The sequence below is a fragment of the Macrotis lagotis genome, chromosome 2 (assembly GCF_037893015.1).
Source record: "Macrotis lagotis isolate mMagLag1 chromosome 2, bilby.v1.9.chrom.fasta, whole genome shotgun sequence".
Classification (NCBI taxonomy): Eukaryota; Metazoa; Chordata; class Mammalia; order Peramelemorphia; family Peramelidae; genus Macrotis; species Macrotis lagotis.
This window is the reverse complement of record NC_133659.1, coordinates 292671138-292695287: the sequence shown is the minus strand read 5'-3', so window position 1 is coordinate 292695287 and position 24150 is coordinate 292671138. Positions and strand designations below refer to the sequence as shown.

The 24150-nt window shown below is 33.5% G+C and overlaps 1 protein-coding gene across 9 annotated transcripts in view; it reads right to left on the bottom strand.

Annotated features, from left to right (window-relative positions):
* Positions 1-24150, bottom strand: part of NAV3 (neuron navigator 3) — a 1126484-nt gene that overhangs the window by 45448 nt on the left and 1056886 nt on the right. For all 9 annotated transcript variants that reach the window (XM_074226484.1, XM_074226477.1, XM_074226479.1 and 6 more), the window contains one exon: positions 17672-17755. In XM_074226484.1, the coding sequence (XP_074082585.1) occupies positions 17672-17755 (84 nt within the window). The remainder of the gene's footprint in view (positions 1-17671; positions 17756-24150) is intronic.

The following is a 24150-nucleotide window of genomic DNA, read 5'->3' as shown; positions in this document are numbered from 1 at the left end:
ACAGAGGTCATTTAGGAGGAAAAGAAAGTGTTATATCTTATTACATACAAACACACAGAAATGATTTTTTTAAAAATCCATCTCCCATATATACACACACACACATATACACAAAGGGAGAATGATTTGGATGATAACAGAGTGGTCAGAGAAGAAAAATAAATAACACTTCAATTTAATTCACAGTAAAAAAAAATGTTAATAGCATTTTACTTTGAAAAAAGTGTTAAAGAATAATTTGTACAATTCCTAAAAGTTGGAACAGTCAGGTGGTGCAGTGAATAGATCATTAGCCCTGGAATCAGGAGGACCTGAGTTCAAATTCGGCCTCAGACACTTAATAAGAAACTAGCTGTGTGATCTTGGGCAAGTCTCTTAATCTCACTGTCTTGCAAAAACCTAAAAAAAATTGCTAAAAACAAACTTTCCATTAAAAAAATATCCCAGGACCTAAAAACTGTTAATTATGAAGATAAACACATGGATTTTAAGCCACATAATTCAGTTCTGTTTTATAACATTCAGATTGAAATGTAGATTAAATTTTAATTAAAATATGGTTTATCTTCTTGAGCTTAAAAAAATGCTTTATGCTTCATATAACCAAGATTAGAGCCATTAAAGGAAATTAGATTCAGCAATAAATGAGGAGAATGTGAGATCTCTCTTAAATCTCTCAAAAATAAGCCGTTAAGAACTAGTTTCAATATCACAATATTTACATTTTCTAGAAATAGAAACAACTACTGACATCTCTGTAAAAGTTAATGGCAATATTATTGAGATGAGCAATTTCATTTTGTTGGGGTGCAAAGCTGGGGGTTGGGCTTAGGCCTGTGATTTCATTGTTGAAGGGAACTATCAGAGAGGAAATTCCCCCTGCCAATACAGATCAGCAACTGGTCTGCAGTTTCTAGTCCCAGATTTTCTTGGAGCACTGAGTGATTTGTTGATGCTTGTCCTTCCTTTTGAAAAAGAACCACTGAGTGGTCAGTGACTAGACCAGGGTCACATTCAGTATATTTAAGAGGCAGAATTTGAACTCCTGAGTCTGAGTCTAGTATATTTTTGAATTTTCTTCATTGCCTCACTGGGGAAAAAATAAAGAAACAAAACTTTTTTGATGGAGAACATATCATGAATTTTTGAAAATCACATCTCCCGTTCTCTTATGGAATTACAGAAGTGAGAACATTTGTAAATCTACAAGGTTTTAAAATGATTAATGGGCTAGTGGTCAATAGAATCCTCCAATGACTCAATCAGGGATTCATGCTGACATTATATCTCAGACATGTCCCAGATGAAAAAAAAATCTGTGTCTTTAAGAAACTCGATTTTTTTCCTAAGGGGAGACAACCAACACATGAATTAGAATTTATACAATAATATAGACAATTCTAAATTAATTTTTCAGTTGATTGACTGTGGTGCAGCAACATAAATTCAGAAGTCAGCCTTCCATGTGAACCTTGCAAGAAGTTATCAAGCTAGGTGACTCAATAAATAGAGTTCTGGGCCTGGAGTCAGAAAGACCTGAGCTCAAATTCAGCCTCAGACATTTGATAACTGTATGACCTTGGGTAAGTCACTTAAACCTGTTTGCCTCAGTTTCCTTATCTGTAAAAGGAAATGGATAAGGAAATGTTAAGCCACTCCAGTATCTCTTACAAGAAAATCCAGTGACTCTGCAGATGGGCTCACAAAGAGTCAAACAAGACTGAGCAACAACAAAGAATCAATATTTTTTATACAGAGTCAACCTTTCTAATGTAGAGATGCTTGCCTGGAATGTTCTTCCTTCTCATTTATGTCTTCTACCTTCACTGGTTTCCTTAAAATTCTAAACAGCTTCTATAGGAAACCTTTATCAGCTTCTCAATTCTAATGCCTTCTCTCTCTTAATTAATTCCTATTTATCCTTTATTTAGTTTGTTTGTACATATTTACTTCTTGTCTCCCTCATTAGATTGATTATGAGCTCCTTGAAGACAAAAATTGTCTTTTGTTTCCTGTTTTCCCCAACACTTTAACACAATGTGACACATAGAATATCCTTAATAAATATTTATTGACTGAGAATCAAATTAAATAATATTGTAAAGGGCTTAACACAATTCTTGGGTCATAGCAAGCACTTATATATTTTATGTTGATTTTTTTTGTTCCTTCCTTCTCACCAACCATAGACTGTAAGCAACCAGTACATCAGTCTAACACCTTCTGGAGGTCTCTGAATCAAAGAACATAAATTCAAAGCCTAACTCTTTTAATGTGTAGCCTTGATCAAGTCATTTAAAGTTGTAAGATCTCAATTTTCTCAACTAAAAAAAGTCACATTTAATGACTTGGGAGGTGTCTTCCAATTCTAAAATACCTGTCTCTCTCTCTCTCTTGCTCTCTCTCTGTCTCTCTGTCTCTCTGTCTCTCTGTCTCTCTCTCTCTCTCTCTCTCTCTCTCTCTCCATATATATATATATATATATATATATATATATATATATATACCTATATATGTATATATACCTATATATCTAGATATCTAGATATAGATAGATATAGATATCTTTATATAGATACGTAGAGATATGCTTTATGTGTATATGTCTATATGTATGTATGTATAATCTCCTTATACTAATATGATTCTATGATCCTGTTCAGATTTACTGGTCTTATAAGTCCGACAGTTTCCTAGGAGAATGGTCTTTTGACTTGAAAGCCAGAAGAATATGGTCTGCATCTGTAATATTTTGATTTAGGGACACATAGAAAAGCAGAAATAGAAGTGACCCCAAAAGCAGAAAGGTTTACATACAAGTGCTATCTTTGATACATGCTGTCTGTAGGATTCTGAGAAAGTCACTTCACTTTCCCATGTTCCGGGGATGCAAAGGAATGACTCAAAATGATGAGAGAGATTTGATGACAAAATGACTAACAGTTGTTGGGGTTCTTTTATTGTTGTTCTTTTCTTATTGCTACCTTAGGGAAAAAAAGAGGAAGTTCAGAAAAAAGGGGAGGAACACTTTTCATATTGTATCATATAATAATATGGCATCAGATAGGAATCAGGGCAGATCAATTTTCTATATTACATATTTTTTTCTACTACAGAGAATGATCTTTGAATTGGGAAGAAAGGGGCACATATGCCTAATAGATAAGTCATAACCAACAGAACTAAGGAGACAGAATGAGCATGCCTACCAGTCCTTGAGAAATTTAAGTAATTTTGCCCAGCTAAATCCCTCCTTGAGTATGAAAAGGACAGAGGATGGAACTGTTTAGATATTTTTGGTAATGGAGCTAGGTCTCAATATAATTAATCTAATGAATTCCATGCATAATTTGAAAAATGCAAAGGATGAATTCCATGAAAGATCATGGAGAACTGGAATGGTCCTGAAGGAAGAAGACACAGACTATTCCTATTTTCAAAAAAGGGAAGAGAAGAAAGGTTAGGGAATATGACTGTAATTTCTAGTATTGTTCTAGAATTCTAGAATTTAAGAGAGACAAAAATGTACATTAACAGTGGATAGAGGAACAGATACAAAGACTGAAAAAAAGAGGTTTAATTTTCATTTCTGACACATTTACTAGCAACAATCTAATGCAATAACCTTCACAGCTTTCTCAATTACTGAAATTACAAGTCTGGGTCATATAAACCAACAAATAAGCAAATCAATAAACAAATACTTAAGAGATGTTAAGTGGACATTTTAAAAAAAGGAAATATCGATCATGAAGAATGAGCATTGCTTCATCAATAACACATTATGCCAAATTAACCTTTCCTTCTTTAAAAGGGTTGCTAAATTGATATATCAGGTTAATGTAGTCTACTTAGATTTACATCTCATTCTCTTCTTATGGGAAAGAGAAAAATACTTGTCAGGCAACAATATAATTAGGTAGCTTCAAAATTACTTAAAATCAATTCAAAGAGTAAGCAGAAATAGTTTTCTGTTAGTTTGGAAAGAAGTAAGCAGTAAATGTTCAAGGTATCTGGGCTTGACTATACTGTTTGACATTTATGACAATGGGTTGAGTAAAGCAATAAATGGTTTATGTATGAAATTTGCCAATAAAACAAGTTGGGAGGAAAAGCTAACACACCAGATGACAGTCAGGCTCCAAACAAGAGTGTGACTCATTGCAACATGAAGCTGAATTTAATAAGATATAATCTAATAGTGATAAATGGAAAAGTCTTTTATGTGCTTTGACTGACTTCAAGAGAAAGCAGGATAATAGAATCAGATAGTTGTTTGTCCAGAAAAACATTTTTTTTTATTTTAGTGGACTGTCAACTCAATGAGTTGAGTATGATATTATAGTCAAAAAAAAAGTAATGTAATCATCAGTTTCATTAAGTGGGGCATAGTTTTAAATAATAATGACATTACTCAATTGACTATTTTGTTCAGTTCTTAACATACTGCTAAAATATTGCACAAAGGTTCATAATTTAGGGTTAACCTTAGGAGGGTCTCTGAACACTGTTAAAGGTGTCTAACATACACACACACACACACACACACATACACACACAAACACACACACACACACACACACACACACACACTTAAAACTGCTCTAGAATATTCAGAAAAGAATAATAGGGAAGGCAAATGTCCTTTATCATATGAAGATCAGAAGAAAGAACGAGTAATGTTTAGCCCAGAGGACAGAAGACATAAGGGAAAAATGATTTTCTTTTCAAGTATGTGGAACTGTCATCTGAAAGAAGCAATTGTTCTGCCTGTTCATAGAGGGCAAAATCAGAAGCAGTGGGTGGAAGCTGAAGGAGAAAATTTGATCTTGATGGTTGGAGGAAAATAAGATTATTAAAAAAGAGAGAGATCTCCAAAAGTTTAATGTACTGCCTTAAGACACAATGGGTTCTTCCTCATCAGAATTCTTTTAGCAAAAAAAAAAAATAGTCACTTTTTGAGGGTTGCGTGATTAGTATTCTTTTTCAGGTAGGATCTTTAAAAAGCTGCAACAATCACTTTTAACTTTGCAATTCGGTGACTAATCAGTCAGCCTGGAAGGTATTAAGCTGGGGAAGCAGCTGCAAAGAATATAACATTATTTCCTTCATGTCTGACTTTAATAATTGTTTACAATGGGACTGGCTTTGAGGAGTAAAATAATTTCCCATTGTCTAAGACTTCAGATCTTTTTTTTTTAATCCAGTCACCTGGCAAAGGAATTTTGGAAAAGAAAAAAAACCACTCACATGTATCTATGAGTGCTGGTTTTTTTGACCTACTTAACATATATATATATATATATATATATATATATATGTATGTATATTTTTTCAAAGAAAATTATTCCAAATCCTAATCTAAATTCCTGACAAAACCAACTTAATATGTATTCCATCTAAAAAAATTAAAAGGTGTACTGATCTTTCAGTTATTTGTAACAATGTGATGGTCTTCTAAACTTTGTTTTCTAAGTAGCCAATGACTAATAGGACTATTTTAGTAGGTTTGAATGTTAGAAATTTTGCCCAAACTGCAATAGGAAATAAGAATTATCCTCCCTCTAGGTCAATTTTTTTAGCCCAGAGACAACTTCCTAAATAAAATTAACCCCAGTCAGACTTATTTTTCAGTAAATTTATTATGCTAAGTGATAACCACTTAGATTTACATAGATTTAGAAGAATTTTGCCTAAGTCTCTAATCAAGGGACGAAATTATTTATTGTATTTTCTACCTATCTCCATCACTGAGATGAAAATTCTAAACTAGGTTAGAAGATGGTCATTTCTTACAGGAATTATTTTGAATTCAAAATTGCTATATGGTCACGCATTATTGAAAAAAATAGATTGTGTAAATGAGAAAACCATTACCTAAGAATGTTTCCTTGAAGGTAACACAGTATACTGGATATGGGTGAGAGTTGGAGCAAGAGGGATCTAGATTTGAGTTTCCAGCATTTATTAGTTGTGTAACCAAGGATAATCCACTTACCTTCGATGGGCATTGGTTTGCCATCTACCTAATGAGTATATAATACTTGCATTATCTACCTTAAAGAATTGTCAAAAATTACTTTGTAAATTGATGAAGTAAGATGTGATATGATGAACTAATTCCCTACAGGGCTACTACTGAAAGTATTCCCCCATCTGGAATTTTCCTATACCCATGAAATCACAAGTTTAGCATATACCCCCGATTCCATATTCAGCTTCCTAAGGATCATTAGCTCATAAGAAACATCTCCTCTCTCTAGACTGGTCGATTATAGCTCTGAGGAGCCAGTATAGTATTTCAGAAATAGAAGAAATTAATTATTTTAATTTGTAGTGAAGGAGAATTTTCTCAAAAAAAAAAAATATCCCTGTTGTGAATTTATTTAGCCTTTATCAGAAGATACCTAGCAGAGATTTCACTACTTCCTAAACAAGTACATTACAAATTCAGATACTTCCTTCCTTCCTTGTTCTCCATCAAATCAAAATTTGCCTCTCTGTACCTTCCACCCACTGCTTCTCCCTTTTTCTAGCCAAGAAGAACAAATTCAATCCCTTTTTTCATAGGGCAGTCATTCAAATGCTTAAATATAGTTCATCCTATGTACCCCTTTTTCAGGTTCAATATGCTCAGTTCCTTCAATCAGTCCATGTATATTCTCCTATTTTCTCACCATCTTAATCTTACTTTCTTCTATATTTTTGGTTGGTAAGCATTAGCATAAAGTTGAAAATAATTAGTAACATTTAAAAAAATATGTGAATTGGAAATCAGCTAGTCTCTGAGAGAATTAAAAAAGAAAAATGAAGCAAGGCACAAACCTGTAGGGAACTCCCTGTGAAGCATCACCTTCCAATGAAGAAAAAAGGCAACTAGGCTGCCACATAGACTCCAAGTTCCTGGGGCAGTGAGATGTTAAGTAACTTGCAACAGATTGCACAGACAGTATTTTTCAGACATAGGGCTTGTATCCAAGTACTTCTGACTTTATTTTCTCTTTCCACTCAATCTACTATCCTTTGGCTGTCTCTTTCATAAAAAAAAAGATTTATTAAATTCATATATCTTTATAGCTTGGGCTCTCCAGAGAAGAGGAAAATAATGAATCTCAATGTAAGAAGATGGACTATGTTTTCAAGGACAATATCAAATAAAAATTGGGGAGGGGGCCCAATGGCATGGACTATGCATCTCACTTTTGTAGTTATATCACTAACTGGCACATGGTAGTTCATAGTAGATACTCAATAGATGTTTATTGATAAACTTTATTGACATTTTCATTAGAGAATTATATATATATATATATATATATATATATATACATATATAGTTCTGATGAGTTGATTTGTTTATCCTTTTTTCAAAAAGAATACTTCCCTGATTATTTTACAATAAAAATTATAGGGTCTCTAATAATTACTAACTCTAGTAATATTAAAATACAAGATAAGTCATTTAAATTGAAGGGAGGAAAGTCCTATGAGAAGATTGACACAAGAGTAGTAGAATGCAAACCCTTGTGACAGAAATTATCCTATTTCTTCCACAGCTACAGTTCTTTCAGGACTGATACAGTTGGATTTCTCATTCCAACATCTTGAAGAAGAAGAAAATACATTTTACACAATTATTTCTGATATCATACAGGAGGCCATGATGGGCCGGCCTTGACATCAAGAATACCTGTGTCCAGGTCTTATCTCTGACACATATTGACTGTGTGAGTTTGGACTTAAACCAAAAGGGACACGAATGAGACTCTAGTTAAGATTTTAAATTGCTAACTAGTTGCATTGATGGAGGGAGTTTCTTTGTTAAAAGTTTCCTTTGCCAATGAAATTACAAGTTTGAATCAATATCTATCCATGTCTGCCTATAGATAGATAACCACAGATATCTATTTATCTTTATATCCATCCATCTATCCATGTGTTTGTATATATATATATATATATATGTATATGTATATGTATATGTAAACAGAAAGACACATATATAAAAAGACATTTAATAGCCAAATGGTAGTCAGAAAAAGACCAACAGATAAACAGAGAGATAGTATATAATATAGCTCTATATACTATGTCTAACTACTACTATTACACTATTTCATTGTATTAAGAAATTAGTTATGAACAACACAAGACTTAAAACTCTTCATAGTGTTGTAGCACAGTATAATAAATAGAGGTCTCATTGTATTGTCATCTAAGAATGGATTGTAGGACCCTAGTTAAGTCATTAACTGATCAGTCTTCAGGGCAACTATATGAAAAAAATAATAGATGAGTTACTATTGCACATTAGTGAAGGCAAATTTTACAATTGGAGTTTCCTGTGTGGAGGAAATCCCAAGTCAGAATGCTACCCTGGAGAATATTTCTCCTACTTTCCTTATGAAATAAATCAACCTTTAATCAGACTTTCACTCCATTGACAAGATTGTCCCTTTCTAATTATATCATTCCATTATGGATCTCAGGTTATCAGTGCTTATTGAAAGCCTATTTCATTGTATTATCACTAATATCAGAATGAATAAGAGAAGCTATAGTCTTCAAGAATATAAACAACCTGGGACTACCATTAGTTCTTATCATGAAAATGTGTTTAAGATATATCCTCAAGTGGTAAGAAAATGGGAAGACAAGCACCTCTATAATGTGTTGATGATATGGTTTTATTATCTCCAACTAAGAAATGACAAGAATAACTGAATCTGTTGGATAATTATTGCTAGAGAGAACAACTCAGCAGCAACTACAGTGAATTTAGAATGATTTTGGGGGGAATACCTTGAAGACAGAAGCCATTTCATTTCTAACTTTCTATCCCTAGTGCCTAACAGAGAGGAGCACTTTAATAAATGTTGGCATTTTAATGAACTACATTAAATAATCTCACTCAACAAATAAATTAATTTAGCTATCTGTACCTAATTTTGATTACTACCTTATCCTGGCAGACTGATTTGACACTAACATTCTACAGGGCCACTCCTGAATTTGTTGAAGATTCAGAATGGTAAAATGGAAAATATATGCCTGTTAAACTTCAGGTTAAAAGCATCTTCATATTGCTGAGTTCTTGGGTTCCAACTTAAGTGCTTGTGGGAGTGTTGGGCCACCAGCAGTTAGAACACTGGGAGTCTGAGTGGTACAGTGGATGGCACACTGGGCATCGAGTTAGGAAATTTATTATTGTTGTTTTTTCAGTCTTATATGACTCTTTGTGACCTCATTTGGGATTTTCTTGGCAAAATTAGTAGGGTGGTTTGCCATTTGCTTCTCCCGCTTGTTTCACAGATAAAGAAACTGAGGCAAACAGTGTTAAGTGACTCGTTCAGGGTCACTCAACTAAAAAGGTGTATAAGGTCACATTTGAAATCACAAACCAGAATCTTCCTAACTATAAACTTGGTACTCTATCCAATGAACCACTTAGTTACTAGCTGAATGATCTTGGGGAAATCACAAATTTTTGTTTTCCTCATTTTCCCTATTTGTAAAATAAGGTAATAGTAGCATTTACTTCCCAAGGTTATTGTGATGATCAAATAAGACATGATTACAGCTGTGGGAAACTAAGGCAAACAGGGAAAAAGTGGTTTGCCTAGGGTCACAGAACTAGTAATTTACTGAAGGTAAACTTGAACTCAGGACTTCCTGACTCCAGGTTCAGCATTCTATCTACTCCTCCACCTGGCTGGTATATCTCTCATAATAACTTTCTTATGCACAGATCTGTTTGGATAATTTGCTTCTCTACTCAAAAATCTTCCATTTTGGGCCAAGATAGCAGAGAGAGGGAAACAAAGCCAGGAAGATACCTGAGTTCTCTTCAATTTCCTTTAGAAACAATATTAAATCAAATTTCCAAAATAATAATAAGACTTTAAGAATAATAATAAGGATAGTAAATCCAAAGTCTTTTCAGGTGCTGTTTCAGGGTAGAACTACTCCAGTTCAAAAACTAGAAGTCTAGAACAATCTGAAGCTTTTGTAACTCTGGAACCCTCCTGGCACTGTTCTTAAGGAATTATGGAGCAACAAAATCCACAAAGAGCCAGGGTGAAACAATTTTCTAACCCAAGACAAAAATGAGAAGGACTTCAGGAAAGGTCTGTCCCAATTGGGTAAAAGGGGAATGCAGCACAGTCTGGCAAGTCAGAAGGATGCTCTTAACCACAGCACAGATCAGCAACCAAAGCCCTGTGGTCCAGACTCAGTAGGTCACTTTAACGGCAGGTCAGCTGTGAGCCCTCCAATCCTAGCAAAGAATTCAAACCACCAATCCTGTTAAGCACAACAGTTGCTACTAAATTGAGTCAAATTATCGCAGTGGGCAAAACACCAGCCCCAGAGACTCTGGCACTGAAAGTTAGTGACCAGACATTTGAACGAGTACAAAAGTCTTAGAACAGTTTTCCTTTTATACTAAAAAAAAAAAAACAGCTCTGACCTTAGAAAATATGACATCAGAAAAAAATGAAAATATAAAGTCAGAAGTGGGCAATAATATTAAAAGGCCTAAATGTGAAATCTCAAAGGAGAATATGAATTGGTCTCAAGTCCAAAAAGTACAATTGGAAGTCAGAAAAGATTTTTAAAATCAACTAAGAAAGTAAAAGAAAAACTGGGGAAAGAAACGAGATTTATTCATTGGAGTTAAGGGGAAAAGTCAATAGTTAAGAAAGGAAGGCACAAAAATTGACTCAAGACTCGAGAGGAAAAAACTTCTTAAAAATAGGGGAAAAATCAATGCCTTGAAATTTAAAATAGGCAAATGGAAAAAGTTTCAAGAGTTAACTGAAAAAAAAATTCCTTAATAATCAGAATTGGGTAAGAGGAAGATAATGACTCTATGATACATCAAGAATCAATTCCAAAATAAAAAAGAATGAAAAAATTGAAGATTTGAGAAATATTTCATGGCAAAAACAACTGACCTGGAAGAGGATAGATAATTAAGAATTATAGACCACCTGAAAGTCATTTAAAAAACAAAATAAACTGGATATCATTTCAGAATATTTTAAAAACTGCCCTGATATGCTAGAACCAGGGGTTAAATAGTCATTCAAGGAATCCATCAAGCATCTCCTGAAAGAGATCCCAAAATGAAAGTTCCAAGGAATGCTACTGCCAAGTTCCAGAACTGTCAGGTCAATGAAAAAGAAACAATTCAAGTATTAAGGAGCCACAGTCAGGATTAAGCAGGACTTAGAAACTACTGTATTAAAGAATTGGAGAGCTTGGAACACACTATTTTAGAAGGTAAAGAAGTTAGATTACAACCAAGAATCAATGACGCAGGAAAACTGAGCATATTCTTTCACAGGAAAAGGTAGACATTCAATAAAATAGAGCACTTTAAAATTTTCCTGATGAAAAGACCAGAGATGAACTGAAAATCAGATCTTCAAATACCAGACCCAAGAAGCATAAAAAAATCATAAATTGCTCTAAATCATTATTTATTAGAGAAATGCAAATTAAAGCATCTCTGATGTACCACCTCACACCTCTCAGACTGGTCAATATGACCAGAAAGAATGATGATCAATGTTGGAAACGATGTGGGAAATCTGGGACACTAAAATATTGTTGGTGGAACTTGACTTCATCTAACCTTTCTGGGGAGAAATTAGCAATTATGCCCAAAGGGCAACAAAAATATGTATACCCTTTGATCCGTCAATACCACTACTGGGTCTATACCCTGAAGAGATTCTGAAAAAGGGTAAAAACATCACTTATACAAAAATATTTATAGCAGCCCTGTTTGTGGTGGAAAAGAATTGGAAATTAAGTGAATGTTGGGGAATGGCTTAATAAATTGTGGTATATGTATGTCATGGGACATTATTGTTCTTTAAGAAACTAGAAGGGATGTTAATTCAGGGAAGCCTGGATGGATTTGCGTGAACTGATGCTGAGCGAAATAAGCAGAACCAGAAAAACAATGTATGTCCTAACAGCAACATGGGGGTGATGATCAATTTTGATGGACTTGCTCATTCCATCAGTACAACAACTAGGGACAATTTTGGGCCATCTGCGATGGAGAATACCATCTGTATCCAGAGAAAGAATTGTGGAGTTTGAAGAAAGACTATTACCTTCAATTTTGGGGAAAAAAAGGTTATATAATTTTGCTATCTCTAATACTTTATTTTTCTTCCTTAAGGATATAATTACTTTCTCATATATTTAAACTTAAATCAATGTATACCATGGAAACAATGTAAAGAGTAACAGACTACCTTCTATGTGGGATGGGGGGAGGGAAGCAAGAATAGAGGAAAAATTGTAAAACTCAAAGTAAATAAAATCTTTCTAAAAAATAAAACATAAAAGAAAAAAGTGATATTCAACATGACGACTTTATCTTGCTACATGGGAAGATGAACCTTGTAAATCTTAAGAACCATATTTCTATTAGGGTATTTAGAAGGAATATACTTTGACAGAAGACTATAAGATTAATGGGATGATGAAAACTTAATTAAATAAGGGATAAAAAAATTATGGGCAATGAGGCTAGGGAAAGGAAGAATGGAGTAAATCATGTCATATGAAGACCTATTACAGGAGAAATAAAGAAGAAAGGAGTTGTTTTGAACCTTACTCTCATTGGATTTAGTTCAAAGTGGAAATAACAAACACGTAATTGGGTAAAGAAATCTACCTCACCCAAGAAGAAGTAAGAATATAATGGTAAAAGAAAAGGAAGGTAGGGATTTATTGAAGGGAGGACAGACTGAAGTAGGCAATGATTAAAAACACAACACTGGTTAGGAAGGACAGGATAAAAGGAGAGAGAGAAAAGTATAAATAGGTTGGCGGAGATCACAGTTAAGTAATCATAACTGTGAATATGAATGAAATGAACTCTCCCATAATAAAGGGATCAGACAGCAAAGTGGATTAAAAAGCCAAATCCTACATTATGTTGTTTACAAAAGCATTTGAAGAAGAGGGACACATACAGAGTAAAAGTAAAAGACTGTAGTTATATAAATTGTTTCAGTTGAAGTAAACAAAAAAAAAAGGAAAGGAACCAATCCTGATCCCAGACAAAGGAAAAGCAAAAAATAGAGATCTAATTAAAAAAAGAAAAGGAAGGAAATTGCATTTTGCTAAAAGTACTATAGATAATGAGACAATATCAATACTAAACAAACATGCACCAAGTGATATAGAATGCAAATTCCTAGAGTAGTTTAGTAAGTTAAGGGGAGGAAAAGAAATAACAAAGACAGCAAATCTATACTAATCAGGGATCTCAACTCCCCATCTCAGAACTAGAAAAATATAATGACAAAATAAACAATAAAGAAGGTAAGGAACTGAATAGAATTTTAGAAATGTTAGATTTTAGAGATATCTACAGAAAACTGAATGGTGAGGAAGGAATATATACTTTTTTCATCATCAATATATGCTAATTAAAACAAAATTATACCATATATTAGGGAATAAAACTTCACAATCAAATGAAGAAAGACAAAGATATTGACTCCATTTTTTTCAGAAAGTGATGAAATATAAATTATATGCAATAAAGGTCATGGAAAGATAGTCCAAAATTAGTAGTCAACTAAATAATCTATTCCTAAAGAATGAGTGATTCAACAACAAATCATAGAAACAATCAATAATTTCATCAAAAAGAATGAAAATAATGAGACAACATAACAAAAATGATGGCTTACAGTCAAAAGAGTACTTAAGGAAAAATGTATATCTATATTACAGATTTATATATCTATCACTAATCAATGCATTGTGAATGCAACTTAAAAAGCTAGAAAAATTAAAAGTTAAAAATACTCAAAAAACACCAGATTAGAAATTCTGCAAATTAAAGGAGATATCAGTAAAATTGAAAGTAAGGAAAAATATTTAATTAATAAATAAAACAGCTGATATTATTGGGGGATAAAATAAACCTTTGGTTATTTTGATTTATAAAAGACTAAATTACCAATATGAAAATAAATAAGGGGAATTCATTACCAATGAAGAAGAAAGTACAGCAATAATTAGAAGCTAATTTACTCAACTGTATGCCAACAAATCTAATTATCTAAGTGAAAGGACTAAATATTTACAAAAATATGAATTGCCCAGATTAACACAAGAGGAAATAAAATACTTAAATAGTCCCATTTTTAGGAAAAGAACTTGAAAAAGCCATCAATGAATTGTCTAAGAAAAATTCTCCAGGGCTAAGTGGCCTTACAAGTATAGCCCACCAAACATTTAAAGAACAATTCCAATATTATATAAAATAATTACAAAAACATATGCAAAAGAATCCTATAAAATTCTTTTTCTGACACAAATATAGTGATGATACGTAAACCAGGAAGAACTAAAACAAAGAAAATATTAGACAATTTCCATAATGATATTGATGCAAAAATTTAGAACAAAATATTAGCAAAGAGACTATGGCCATTTATCATCAGGATAATACACTATGATAATATGGGGTTGGTTCAGTATTAGGAAAACTATTAGTATAAATGACCATATCAATCACAAAACCAACAGAAATAATGATAATCACAATAGATGTAGAATAAACTTTTTGACAAAATACAGTATTCATTTCTATTAAAAAAAAACACCAGAAAGCATAGGAATAAATGGGGCTTTATTTAAGATCTATCTAAAACCATCAGCAAGCATTATCTGTAATGGGGATAATCTAGAAAGAAGCCATCCCAATAAAATCAGGGGTGAAATAACAATATTCATTGTCACCCCTATTATTTAATATCATACTAGAAATTCATCTTCAGCAATAAGAAAGATATATATAGATATATCTATATATCTATAAAGAGAGAGAGAGTCAAATTTATTAGACTACAAGTAATTCACCAGTTGATAAATGATCAAAGGATATGAACAAGCAATTTTCAGATGAAGAAATTAAAGCTTTCTATAATTATATGAAACAAAATGCTATGAACCACTATCAATTAAAGAAATGCAAATTAAAACGACTCTGGGGTGCCACCTCACACCTATCAGATTGGCTAATATGATAATAAAGGAAAATGATAAATGTTGGAATGTGGGAAACTTGGGATACTGATGCATTATTGGTGGAGTTGTGAACTGATCCAACCATTCTGGGGAGAAATTTGGATTGCCAAAGGGAAATCAAACTAAGTATATGTTTTGATCCATAAGTATCATTACTGGTTCTGTCTCCCAAAAATATGATAAGAAAGGGAAAAGTCCCTACATGTACAAAAAATATTTATCATAGCTCTTTTCTATGATTACAAACAAATGGAAATTGAGAGACTACTCATCAATTTGGGAATTACTGCTCATATTTTGGTATAGGAATGCAATTGAAGATCATTATATAAGAAATCATAAACATGCAGATATCAGAAAAACCTGGAAAACTTACATGAATTGATATTGAGAGAAATGAGCAGAACCAGAACATTATCCACAGAAACAATAACACTGTGCAATGATCAACAATGATTGATTTGACCCTTCTTAGCAATACAGTGATCCAAGATAATTCCTAAAAACTTGTGATAGAAAATGCTCTCCACATTAAGAGAAAGAACTATGGAGTCGAAATGTACTCTGTGTGGGATATGTGTGTGTGTGTGTGTGTGTGTGTGTGTGTATGTGTATGTGTATGTGCAGTTTCTTTTTAGTTCTGTCTTTTTTTCCCCACATGACTGTCATGGAAATATGTGTAAGATAATCACACATACATAACTTATATCATACTGCTTGCTCTTGGGAAGGGGGGAGGGAAGGAGAAAAATTGGGAACTCAAAATCTTATAAATGTTGTCAACTATTTTTATATATAATTGGAAAAAACAAAATACTATCTACTAAAAACAAAAACAAAGACAAAAAACTTCGTAATTACTTACTAAGTTCATATTACTTTGTCTGGCATTCAGGGTCCTCCTTGTTCCGTCATCAGCCTTCCTTTGCCATATCTTTATTCATGTTGTCCTTTATACCTACTCTATGCTCCTCTTTGCTTCATAAATTTCTGCCTACCATGTGGAGTATAAGTCAAAGAACAATTCTTTTGTGATTTTTCTTTCAGTAATGGCCTTTCTCAGTTCTTAGCAAGTACTTACCAAATACTTTCAAATGCATTTCTCATTTAATCTTACTTAATATAATGACCTTTGTTGGTATCTTATCCTATGCTAGACTAAAGGTTATTTCAGAGAATGGATCAACTTTCCCTTCTAACTTGGCACTGTACATTAGAATTTAGAGAATAATTATCTCCTTCATGTTTTCTACGTTCCGAAGTGATCTCCATGTTATCACCCAAATAGATCACCCTAATTTCCCTCTCTGTGTCTTTGCACAAGCTGACCCTCTTACCTGCAACATTCCTCCTGCTCATCTTCTTTGATTGTACTTGTACTTTTCACACTCAACCTGGGAGCCATCACCCATCCTAAACATCCTAGCTGGTAGTACTCTCCCCTTTTTGTTTACTTGAAATAAATTGTATATTTACTTATCTGAACAGATGTTTCTCCAGTAGAATGAGTTTATGTTTATTTCTGCATCTCAAGTGTCTATCAAAGTGCACAATGCTTAATAGAAAATTAATAAATTCTTGTCAAATGGAATTTTAGGAACTGAGTCAATAATAGTCTACTATCTATAATTGCTGGAGAGGCAGCCTGTTGGCTCATGGATAGAAGGTTAAGACTGAATCAGGAAGGTCTAAATTCAAATAAAGCCACAGACATTTATTAGTTCTGTGACTATGAGCAAGTCACTTAAATTATCTTTGACTCAGTTCCCTAAATTAGAGTAATTGATAATCTTATCTCCCATAATTATGATAAAGATCAAATGAGATAATAGATGTAAAATGCTTGGCACAGAAACTGTTATTTAGTAGGAATTTAATAAGTAATTTTCCATATAATTGAGAAACATACTATGGATATTTTACTGCTTTTATAATGTTCTGTCTTTACAGAACTCTCTCCAAGATTAGTTTATTATTCAATCATTTTTCAGTCATGTCCAATTTTACAGGATCACATTTGGGATTTTTTTGCAAAGATCCTGGAGTGCTTTATCCTTTTCTTCTCCAAATCATTTTAAAGATGAGGAAACTGAGGCAAACCGAGTTAAGTGATTTTCCCAAGTGACATCACTAAAACAGATTTGAATTTAGGAAGATGAGTCTTCCTGACTCTGGGCTTAGTACTCTATCCACTGTGCAAATTACTTGTCCTTCCAGCTTTATAAAATTCCAAAATAAATATGATTTCTTTCTAATAACATTATTTCTTTTTGTTTACATCTAGCTTTTTATGAAGGGCTCCAAACAGCAGTGAAATATTTTGAGAGAATTTAAGAAAACTTTGACATTGAGTCTTCCAGTATATATTACGTTGAAAGTCAGAGTTCCTTGAATTAAAATCTATAGATGAAGCAGTTTTAGCTTTCAGTTTCTGTGTGACAGGGCAAATGGGAAGCTCTGAGCTACTATCAGCCAGAGCTTTATGAAGACTGAGTGTCAAAGTCTCTAAAAGGAAAATACATCTTCTATTGTTTAAGTGGTCCCATATCTGATACAATTTACTAAATCTTTCAAATCCCAGAATCAATTGCTATAAACATACCTTTTGCTCTGCTGTCATGGTTAAGCTTTGTAGACGACCAGTCATATTCCCTAAGCTTTTTTCGAAAGCAGCTACTAGATGAGCCTGTGAAAGAAATAGAAATAGTTTAAAATTGACCAAGTCTTATGTGAATGGCTACATGGAAAAATAAACCTTCAGTGGATCAATGGTTATTATTAAACCATTATCTTTAGCTAAACCATACGTGGGCACATACAATCTTTATGCTGGGCTTAAATCAACAAAATTCATTAAATAAAAATAATAAGGTTAAAAAAACAAATATTAAGCACCTACCATATGCTAAACAGTTGCTGCCCTCAAGGAGTTAATAATTTCATTAATTCTTTTCAGATAGCAAGATCTTGTTACATGTATGTCCCTGGGCAATTCTCATTACCTCTCTGTACCTTGGTTTCCTCATCTGTAAAATTGGTGCATTATGTGTAATACCTCTAAGATTCCTCCTAGCTCTGAATCTATGCTATGATGATAAGCCCTATTTTAATCTTAGTTTGATGTGAATTTTCCTTTACCAGTTTCTGTCTTCATAAGCAAATTATTTTAGTTCCTGGACATCTCATTTGAATTCTAGTACTATGGTGGAATAGATTCTTATCATTAATCACTCCTTCTGATTTCCCATGGTGGGAAAATAAAACTGGCACTGAATGGAGTTGAATATTGTCATTAACAACCAACTTTCCAGAACCAAAGCTCTAAAGGAGATCACTAAAATGAGAACTATGAGAACATGTCCCACAGTTTTATGCTCTTCTGGTGACCTTTCAAGATATTGTTCATTTTTTTTTTTTGCTTTGACAATACTCTCCCTTCAAGTAGAAGACATCTCCTGGCAGATGTAACATTAGTTTTTCTTCTTTTCCTTTTTACCAAGAATTGAACCTACAAGATTTGTCCTTATTTTAGAAACCAATTTCAATATAAGGGTTTAGCTTCTTTTTTTCCCTCCAACTAAGGCAATGGATACCTAAACATGGGAAATCATACCTATTCAGCAGCATTTCCTTTCCCACACTTTTCTTTTTTGGACTTTTAGATTTTGTTCAAAATTTCAGAGAAGGAACATTTAAACTTTTTTTTTAAAAAATATAATCTTAATCACTGAATGACAAAAAAATAAATTCACAGAATAAATGTATATATATAACTGTAAATTTTAAATTAGGAACGGTTGTTTCAGTTTTATAAATGGTTATTAAATTTAACAATTTATTCTCAAAATTTTTCTTTTTTGTAAGTATTATAGGCATACTGACATAGCACAAGCAACACATAGGTAAAACATATTTTAATATGGGGTTTCATTCATATATATATATATATATATATGTATATATATATATATATATATACATATATATCCTAAACAACACAATTTAAGTCAGAGAATATGGAGAGTGCTTTCAACCAAAGAGACCATCTGGAATATATCCATTTTCCCACCTTTCAGCAGCAATAGAGTTAAACTATATACAACTGATGAACTATTTTTAAGAATATGAGAAAAAAGAGATTCCATGTCTTATAAATGCTCAGATTAACACTCAGTTTGACCAATAGGGGAACTGGGAGGTGAAGACATTTGACTTCTTTGGTGCTCATTTCATCATTTGCAAAACAAAACATTGGAATTGATATTTATGACCCTTTTCTAAATTGTGAACTAATGAAACTTTCTACCAACAGTTTAGAGACAGTAATCTAAAGTAAGACTCAACAGTACTTTCTTGGGCTTAGACCCATCATTCTCTTTAACAGCATTTTTTTTTCTTTCAAGGATAAGTTTTTCATATCCAAGGTTTTATTTACTTCTAGAACTGTCTTCAGTAACTGTTACCTGACTTTCAGGAAGGAGAGATACACAGGCAAAAATGTTATTCTTCCATGCTTCATCCAAATTCTACATTTATCCCTAGCCAAAGTCATAACAAATTTAGTTCACTAGAAATAGGGAAGAAAAAGACAGTATATTATATTCTGAGAAAATACTTGGGAAAGTTCCTTTTGATAATTGACATAGTGATGAATCTGTCTTAGAAAGAAGTGCTTATTAACTTTTCCCTATGGTTTTACAATAATCAACAAAGGTATCATCAGGGATGATAATTTCTGGTGTCAAAACTACTCCATTTCTATCAAATACCTGGTACATATAAGTAATTTGGGGTTATTACAAGATAAATTGAATTTCAATAGTGAACTGGCAAGGAAATTTCCATGTATGCCTAGTAAATTCCCAGAGGAAGAATTCCTTTTAAAAGTTAAGCCCCTACTTATGGAGTTTATCAAAGAAGCTTTTTCAAGAGAATCAGGAAAAGAGAGAAAAGGGGAGGGATATTCATTTAGTCTGCATTCATATATCCAGAAAGGAAAGGATAATGATAGATGAAAAATAAAGAAGTAGGAATGTGAGATTGCAAAGAAAATATCATGAACTCTTTATTAGTTAAAAGGTTTATGGCTTTCAAGAGTCATGAAGAGATTCATAAATACCTTAGTTTAACTATAAGAGGAAATGCTTCCAGTTAATTCATTGTTATAAATGTCATGCTGAGCAGGGAAAGTAAGTGATTATTAAGGGCACCACATAGTCTTTGGGGCTGCTTCAATAGGATTCAGATGGTTTGGGGGCAAGGGGTGTATTTTCCAAAACTTCCACAAATGATGAATTTTTAGTATTCTTTCTTCTCTCTATTGATTTAAATGTTTCTTCAATGAAACTTGCTATTTGAGATTCAAATTCAAAACTTCTCATCTAGGATTAAAGGAACTCTTTTGAAGAAGATAACTTTTTTATGTCCCTTTCAGGTTTACCAAGTTAGATGTCAAAGAATTATACTCTCCAATAAGTAATCCCTATATCATGTATAGGCATATAATGATAATATAGGAGTCACTTGTCAAAAAAGTATTTTGGGTGGGCAGAGTCAAGATGGTGACAGAAGAGCCTCTCTTAGGTGCTCTCACCATAATATTTCAAAAATCATACAATTAAGACTCTAACTAAATTTCCAAGAGACAGAACCCACAGAGGGAGCATGTGAAGCCCGGCCCTCAGGGCACTCAGCAAGGAGCATGGCAGCCCAGATCCAGGAAAAGGAAGCAGGAGGAGCCAGTAAGCAGCCCCCCAGGCAACTGAGACTTGAGTGCTCAGCCTACCAAAGGTAGGGGAGTGGAGAGAGACTTCTGAGGTCTGCCCTCTGTACGTGGAACAGGACTGTGGGGCTCTGACCACATTCAGATCCTGATCATAGTCTAGACCCCACCATAGAACAACAGCAGCAGGCCCCCCCCAACCAGCTCAGCCCCGTGGAAGAGGGGTGCACTTGTGGTCATTCACAGACCAGGAGGGAAGACAGAGCTTCACACACTGAGATCTTTTTTTTTGGGGGGGATGTCCCAATAATACTCAAAAGCTCAGGAAGCACGCCAAAACCAGGCACAGGCTGGGGAAATGAGTAAACAGAGAAAAAAAGAGGAACACCATTGAGAAATACATTGTCTGTGATCCCAAGAAGGATCAAAAAACTCAGTCTGAAGATGAAGAAGTACAAGTTCCTGCATCTAAAGACTGAAAGAAAAATGAAAGCTGGGCTCAGGCTATGACAGAACTCAAAAAATATTTTGAAAATCAAGTGAGGGAGAAAGAAGAAAAATTGAGAAAAGAAATGAGATACAGGAAAAACATGAAAAAGAAATCAGCAGCTTAGTCAAGGAGATTGAAAAAATGCCGAAGAAAATAGCATGTTAAAAGTCAGCATAAGTCAAATGGATAAAACAGTTCAAAAAATTATTGAGGAGAAGAATGCTTTAAAAAGTAGAATAGGCCAGATGGAAAAAGAGATAAGAAAGCTCTCTGAGGAAAACAAATCCTTCAGATCTAGAATGGAGCTAAAGGAAGCTGTTGACTTTACGAGAAATCAAGATACAATACTTCAACACCAAAAGAAAGAAAAATTAGAAGAAAATGCGAAACATCTCATTGAAAAAGCAACTGATCTGGAAAACAGATTCAGGAAAGATAATTTACCAATTACTGGGATACCTGAAAGTCATGATCAGGAAAAGAACCTTGACCTCATTTTTAAAGAATTCCTACAAGAAAATTGCCCATATATCCTAGAAGTAGCAGAAAAAATAGAAATTGAGAGAATCCACCAATTTCCCCCAGAAAGAGATAAAAAAAACAACCCCCAGGAATATTATAGCCAAATTCCAGAACTCCCAAGTCAAAGAGAAAATATGACAAGAAGCCAGAGTGACACAATTCAAATATTGTGGAGCTGCAGTCAGGATCACACAGGACATAGTAGCAACTACATTAAGGGCTCATAGGGCTTGGAATATAATATTCCAGAAGGCAAAAGAGCTCAGAATGCAACCAAGAATCAACTACCCAGCAAAAATTGAACATCCTCTTCCAGGGAAAAAGATGGACTTTCAATGAACTTGGAGAATTTCAGTTGTTCCCATTGAAACAACCAGAGCTGAACAGAAAGTTGATCTTCAAATACAGGAGTCAAGTGAAGCATAGAGAGTGGAGGAGAAGGGTAAAATATAAGGGACTTAATGATGATGAATTGCATGTATTTCTGCATAGAAAAATGATACTGATAATACTCATATGAAACTTCTCATTTAATAGAGCAGGTAGAAAGAGTTTTTATAGATGAAGCACAAGAGAGAGCTGAATTTGAAGGTATAATATATGGTAAAAATGGAGTCAATGGCTAAAAGGGAAATGTAATGGGAGTAAGAGAAAGGAGAGGTGGAATACTCTAAGATATTTCATATAATAAGATTTTTTATTATAATGAGCTATTGCAATGATATGGAAAGGTGGAAGGCAAGGGGGAATGAGGAAACCTTCGCTCTCATCAGAGAGGAAACAGCATATATACTCAATGGGGTATAGACATCTGGAGTAAACAAGAGAGAGTGGAGATAGGGGAAGGGGGGGATATGAGTGATAGAGGAGAGGGTGGACCATGGGGGAGAGTGGTCAGATATAACACATTTTCTTTTTTACTTCTTGCAAGAAGCTAGGATCGGATGACCTGTCTGGGACCACAGGGCCAGGTAGTTGTTGGGCCTAAGGGGTGGACTCAGGGCCTCTTGGCCCCAGGGCTGGTGATCCGTCTTCTGCACCACTCAGCTACCCTACAACACATTTACAAAGAGGGATAGAGTGAAAGGTGAAAGGAGAGAGAAAATATAGCATATAGTAGTGGGGAGGTATAAATGGAGGGAGTTGAGATCTGCAATGGCAATGTTGGAAAAATATAGAACTAGATTTTGTGATGGACTTATCATAAAGAATGTGACCCACCCATGAAAGAGCTGGTGGTATTGGAACAAAGAGTAAAGCACATTTTTTATTTTTTTCTCTTTACTTTATTTCTCATGAGGGTCTATATTTTTTGGGTGGAGGGGGTATTATGTTTACTCTTAAACAAGAATATTTTAGTAATGTATAAAAAACATCATCTGTACAAAAATAAAAATAAATATTTAAAAAGATCATTGGTAATTTTAAAAACAAAAGAAAGAAAAGTATTTTGAAAGATTACATTTACATCAACTTTGCATGAAGGGTAGCATGATAAAGGCCATAGAATTTTACACTCAGAAGTCAAGAAGTCTTTGGTTCAAGATAAGCCTGTAACATTCAATATTTGCCTACAGGTAAGCTATGTTAATAAGAACTTCATTAGTAAAAAAGAGAAAAGTTATACCTGAATTACCAATATTCCATTATAGCCTAATGTTATGTAAACTTTTTTGGAAACTTTAAAGCACTGCATAAATTTTACTTATCATTTTTAATATTATCAAAGTTATTTTGTTTTCTTTGTGTCCTGATACTTAGAGAATCAGAGGAAACAATAAAATCAAATGCTTTCTTCATACAAACAAGACTTCTGTGACAACCAGGGAAAAAGAACATGAATAACTTTTTATGCTAATATTAAAATCTAAATCTTTTTAAGTTTTCCAAGTAGGACTACTTCACAGAGAAATAAACCTTAAGATTTGTTTACTTTTTTCAAAAGAAATTTCCAAGAGACTAACTCTGTTTTCAGCATTACTAAAAGGTAAGATTCTAAATAACAATCTTCTAAAGCTCCTTGGAATTCTAAGGATAAGTGAATTGTCTTCCCAAATTAAACCATCAGCAAGCATTGTCCCTGAAGACTAGGAATTTAGGGATTTTGATACTTAATGTAAAATTGTCATTGCGGTAGTACACAAGTTTGAACAAATTGCTGCATCTATTGCTGCCTATTTCATCAAATTAGTAAAAGGAAAACATAAAAGAGCAGATTATTGCTATAGAAACATGGATTATTACAGAGAATAACCTATGGGGAAAATAATTTCAGTATTTTGAAAACATCAGAGAAGTAAATAAAATACTTGTTATGCTTTGAGTTATCCTGAGCATGGATACTCTA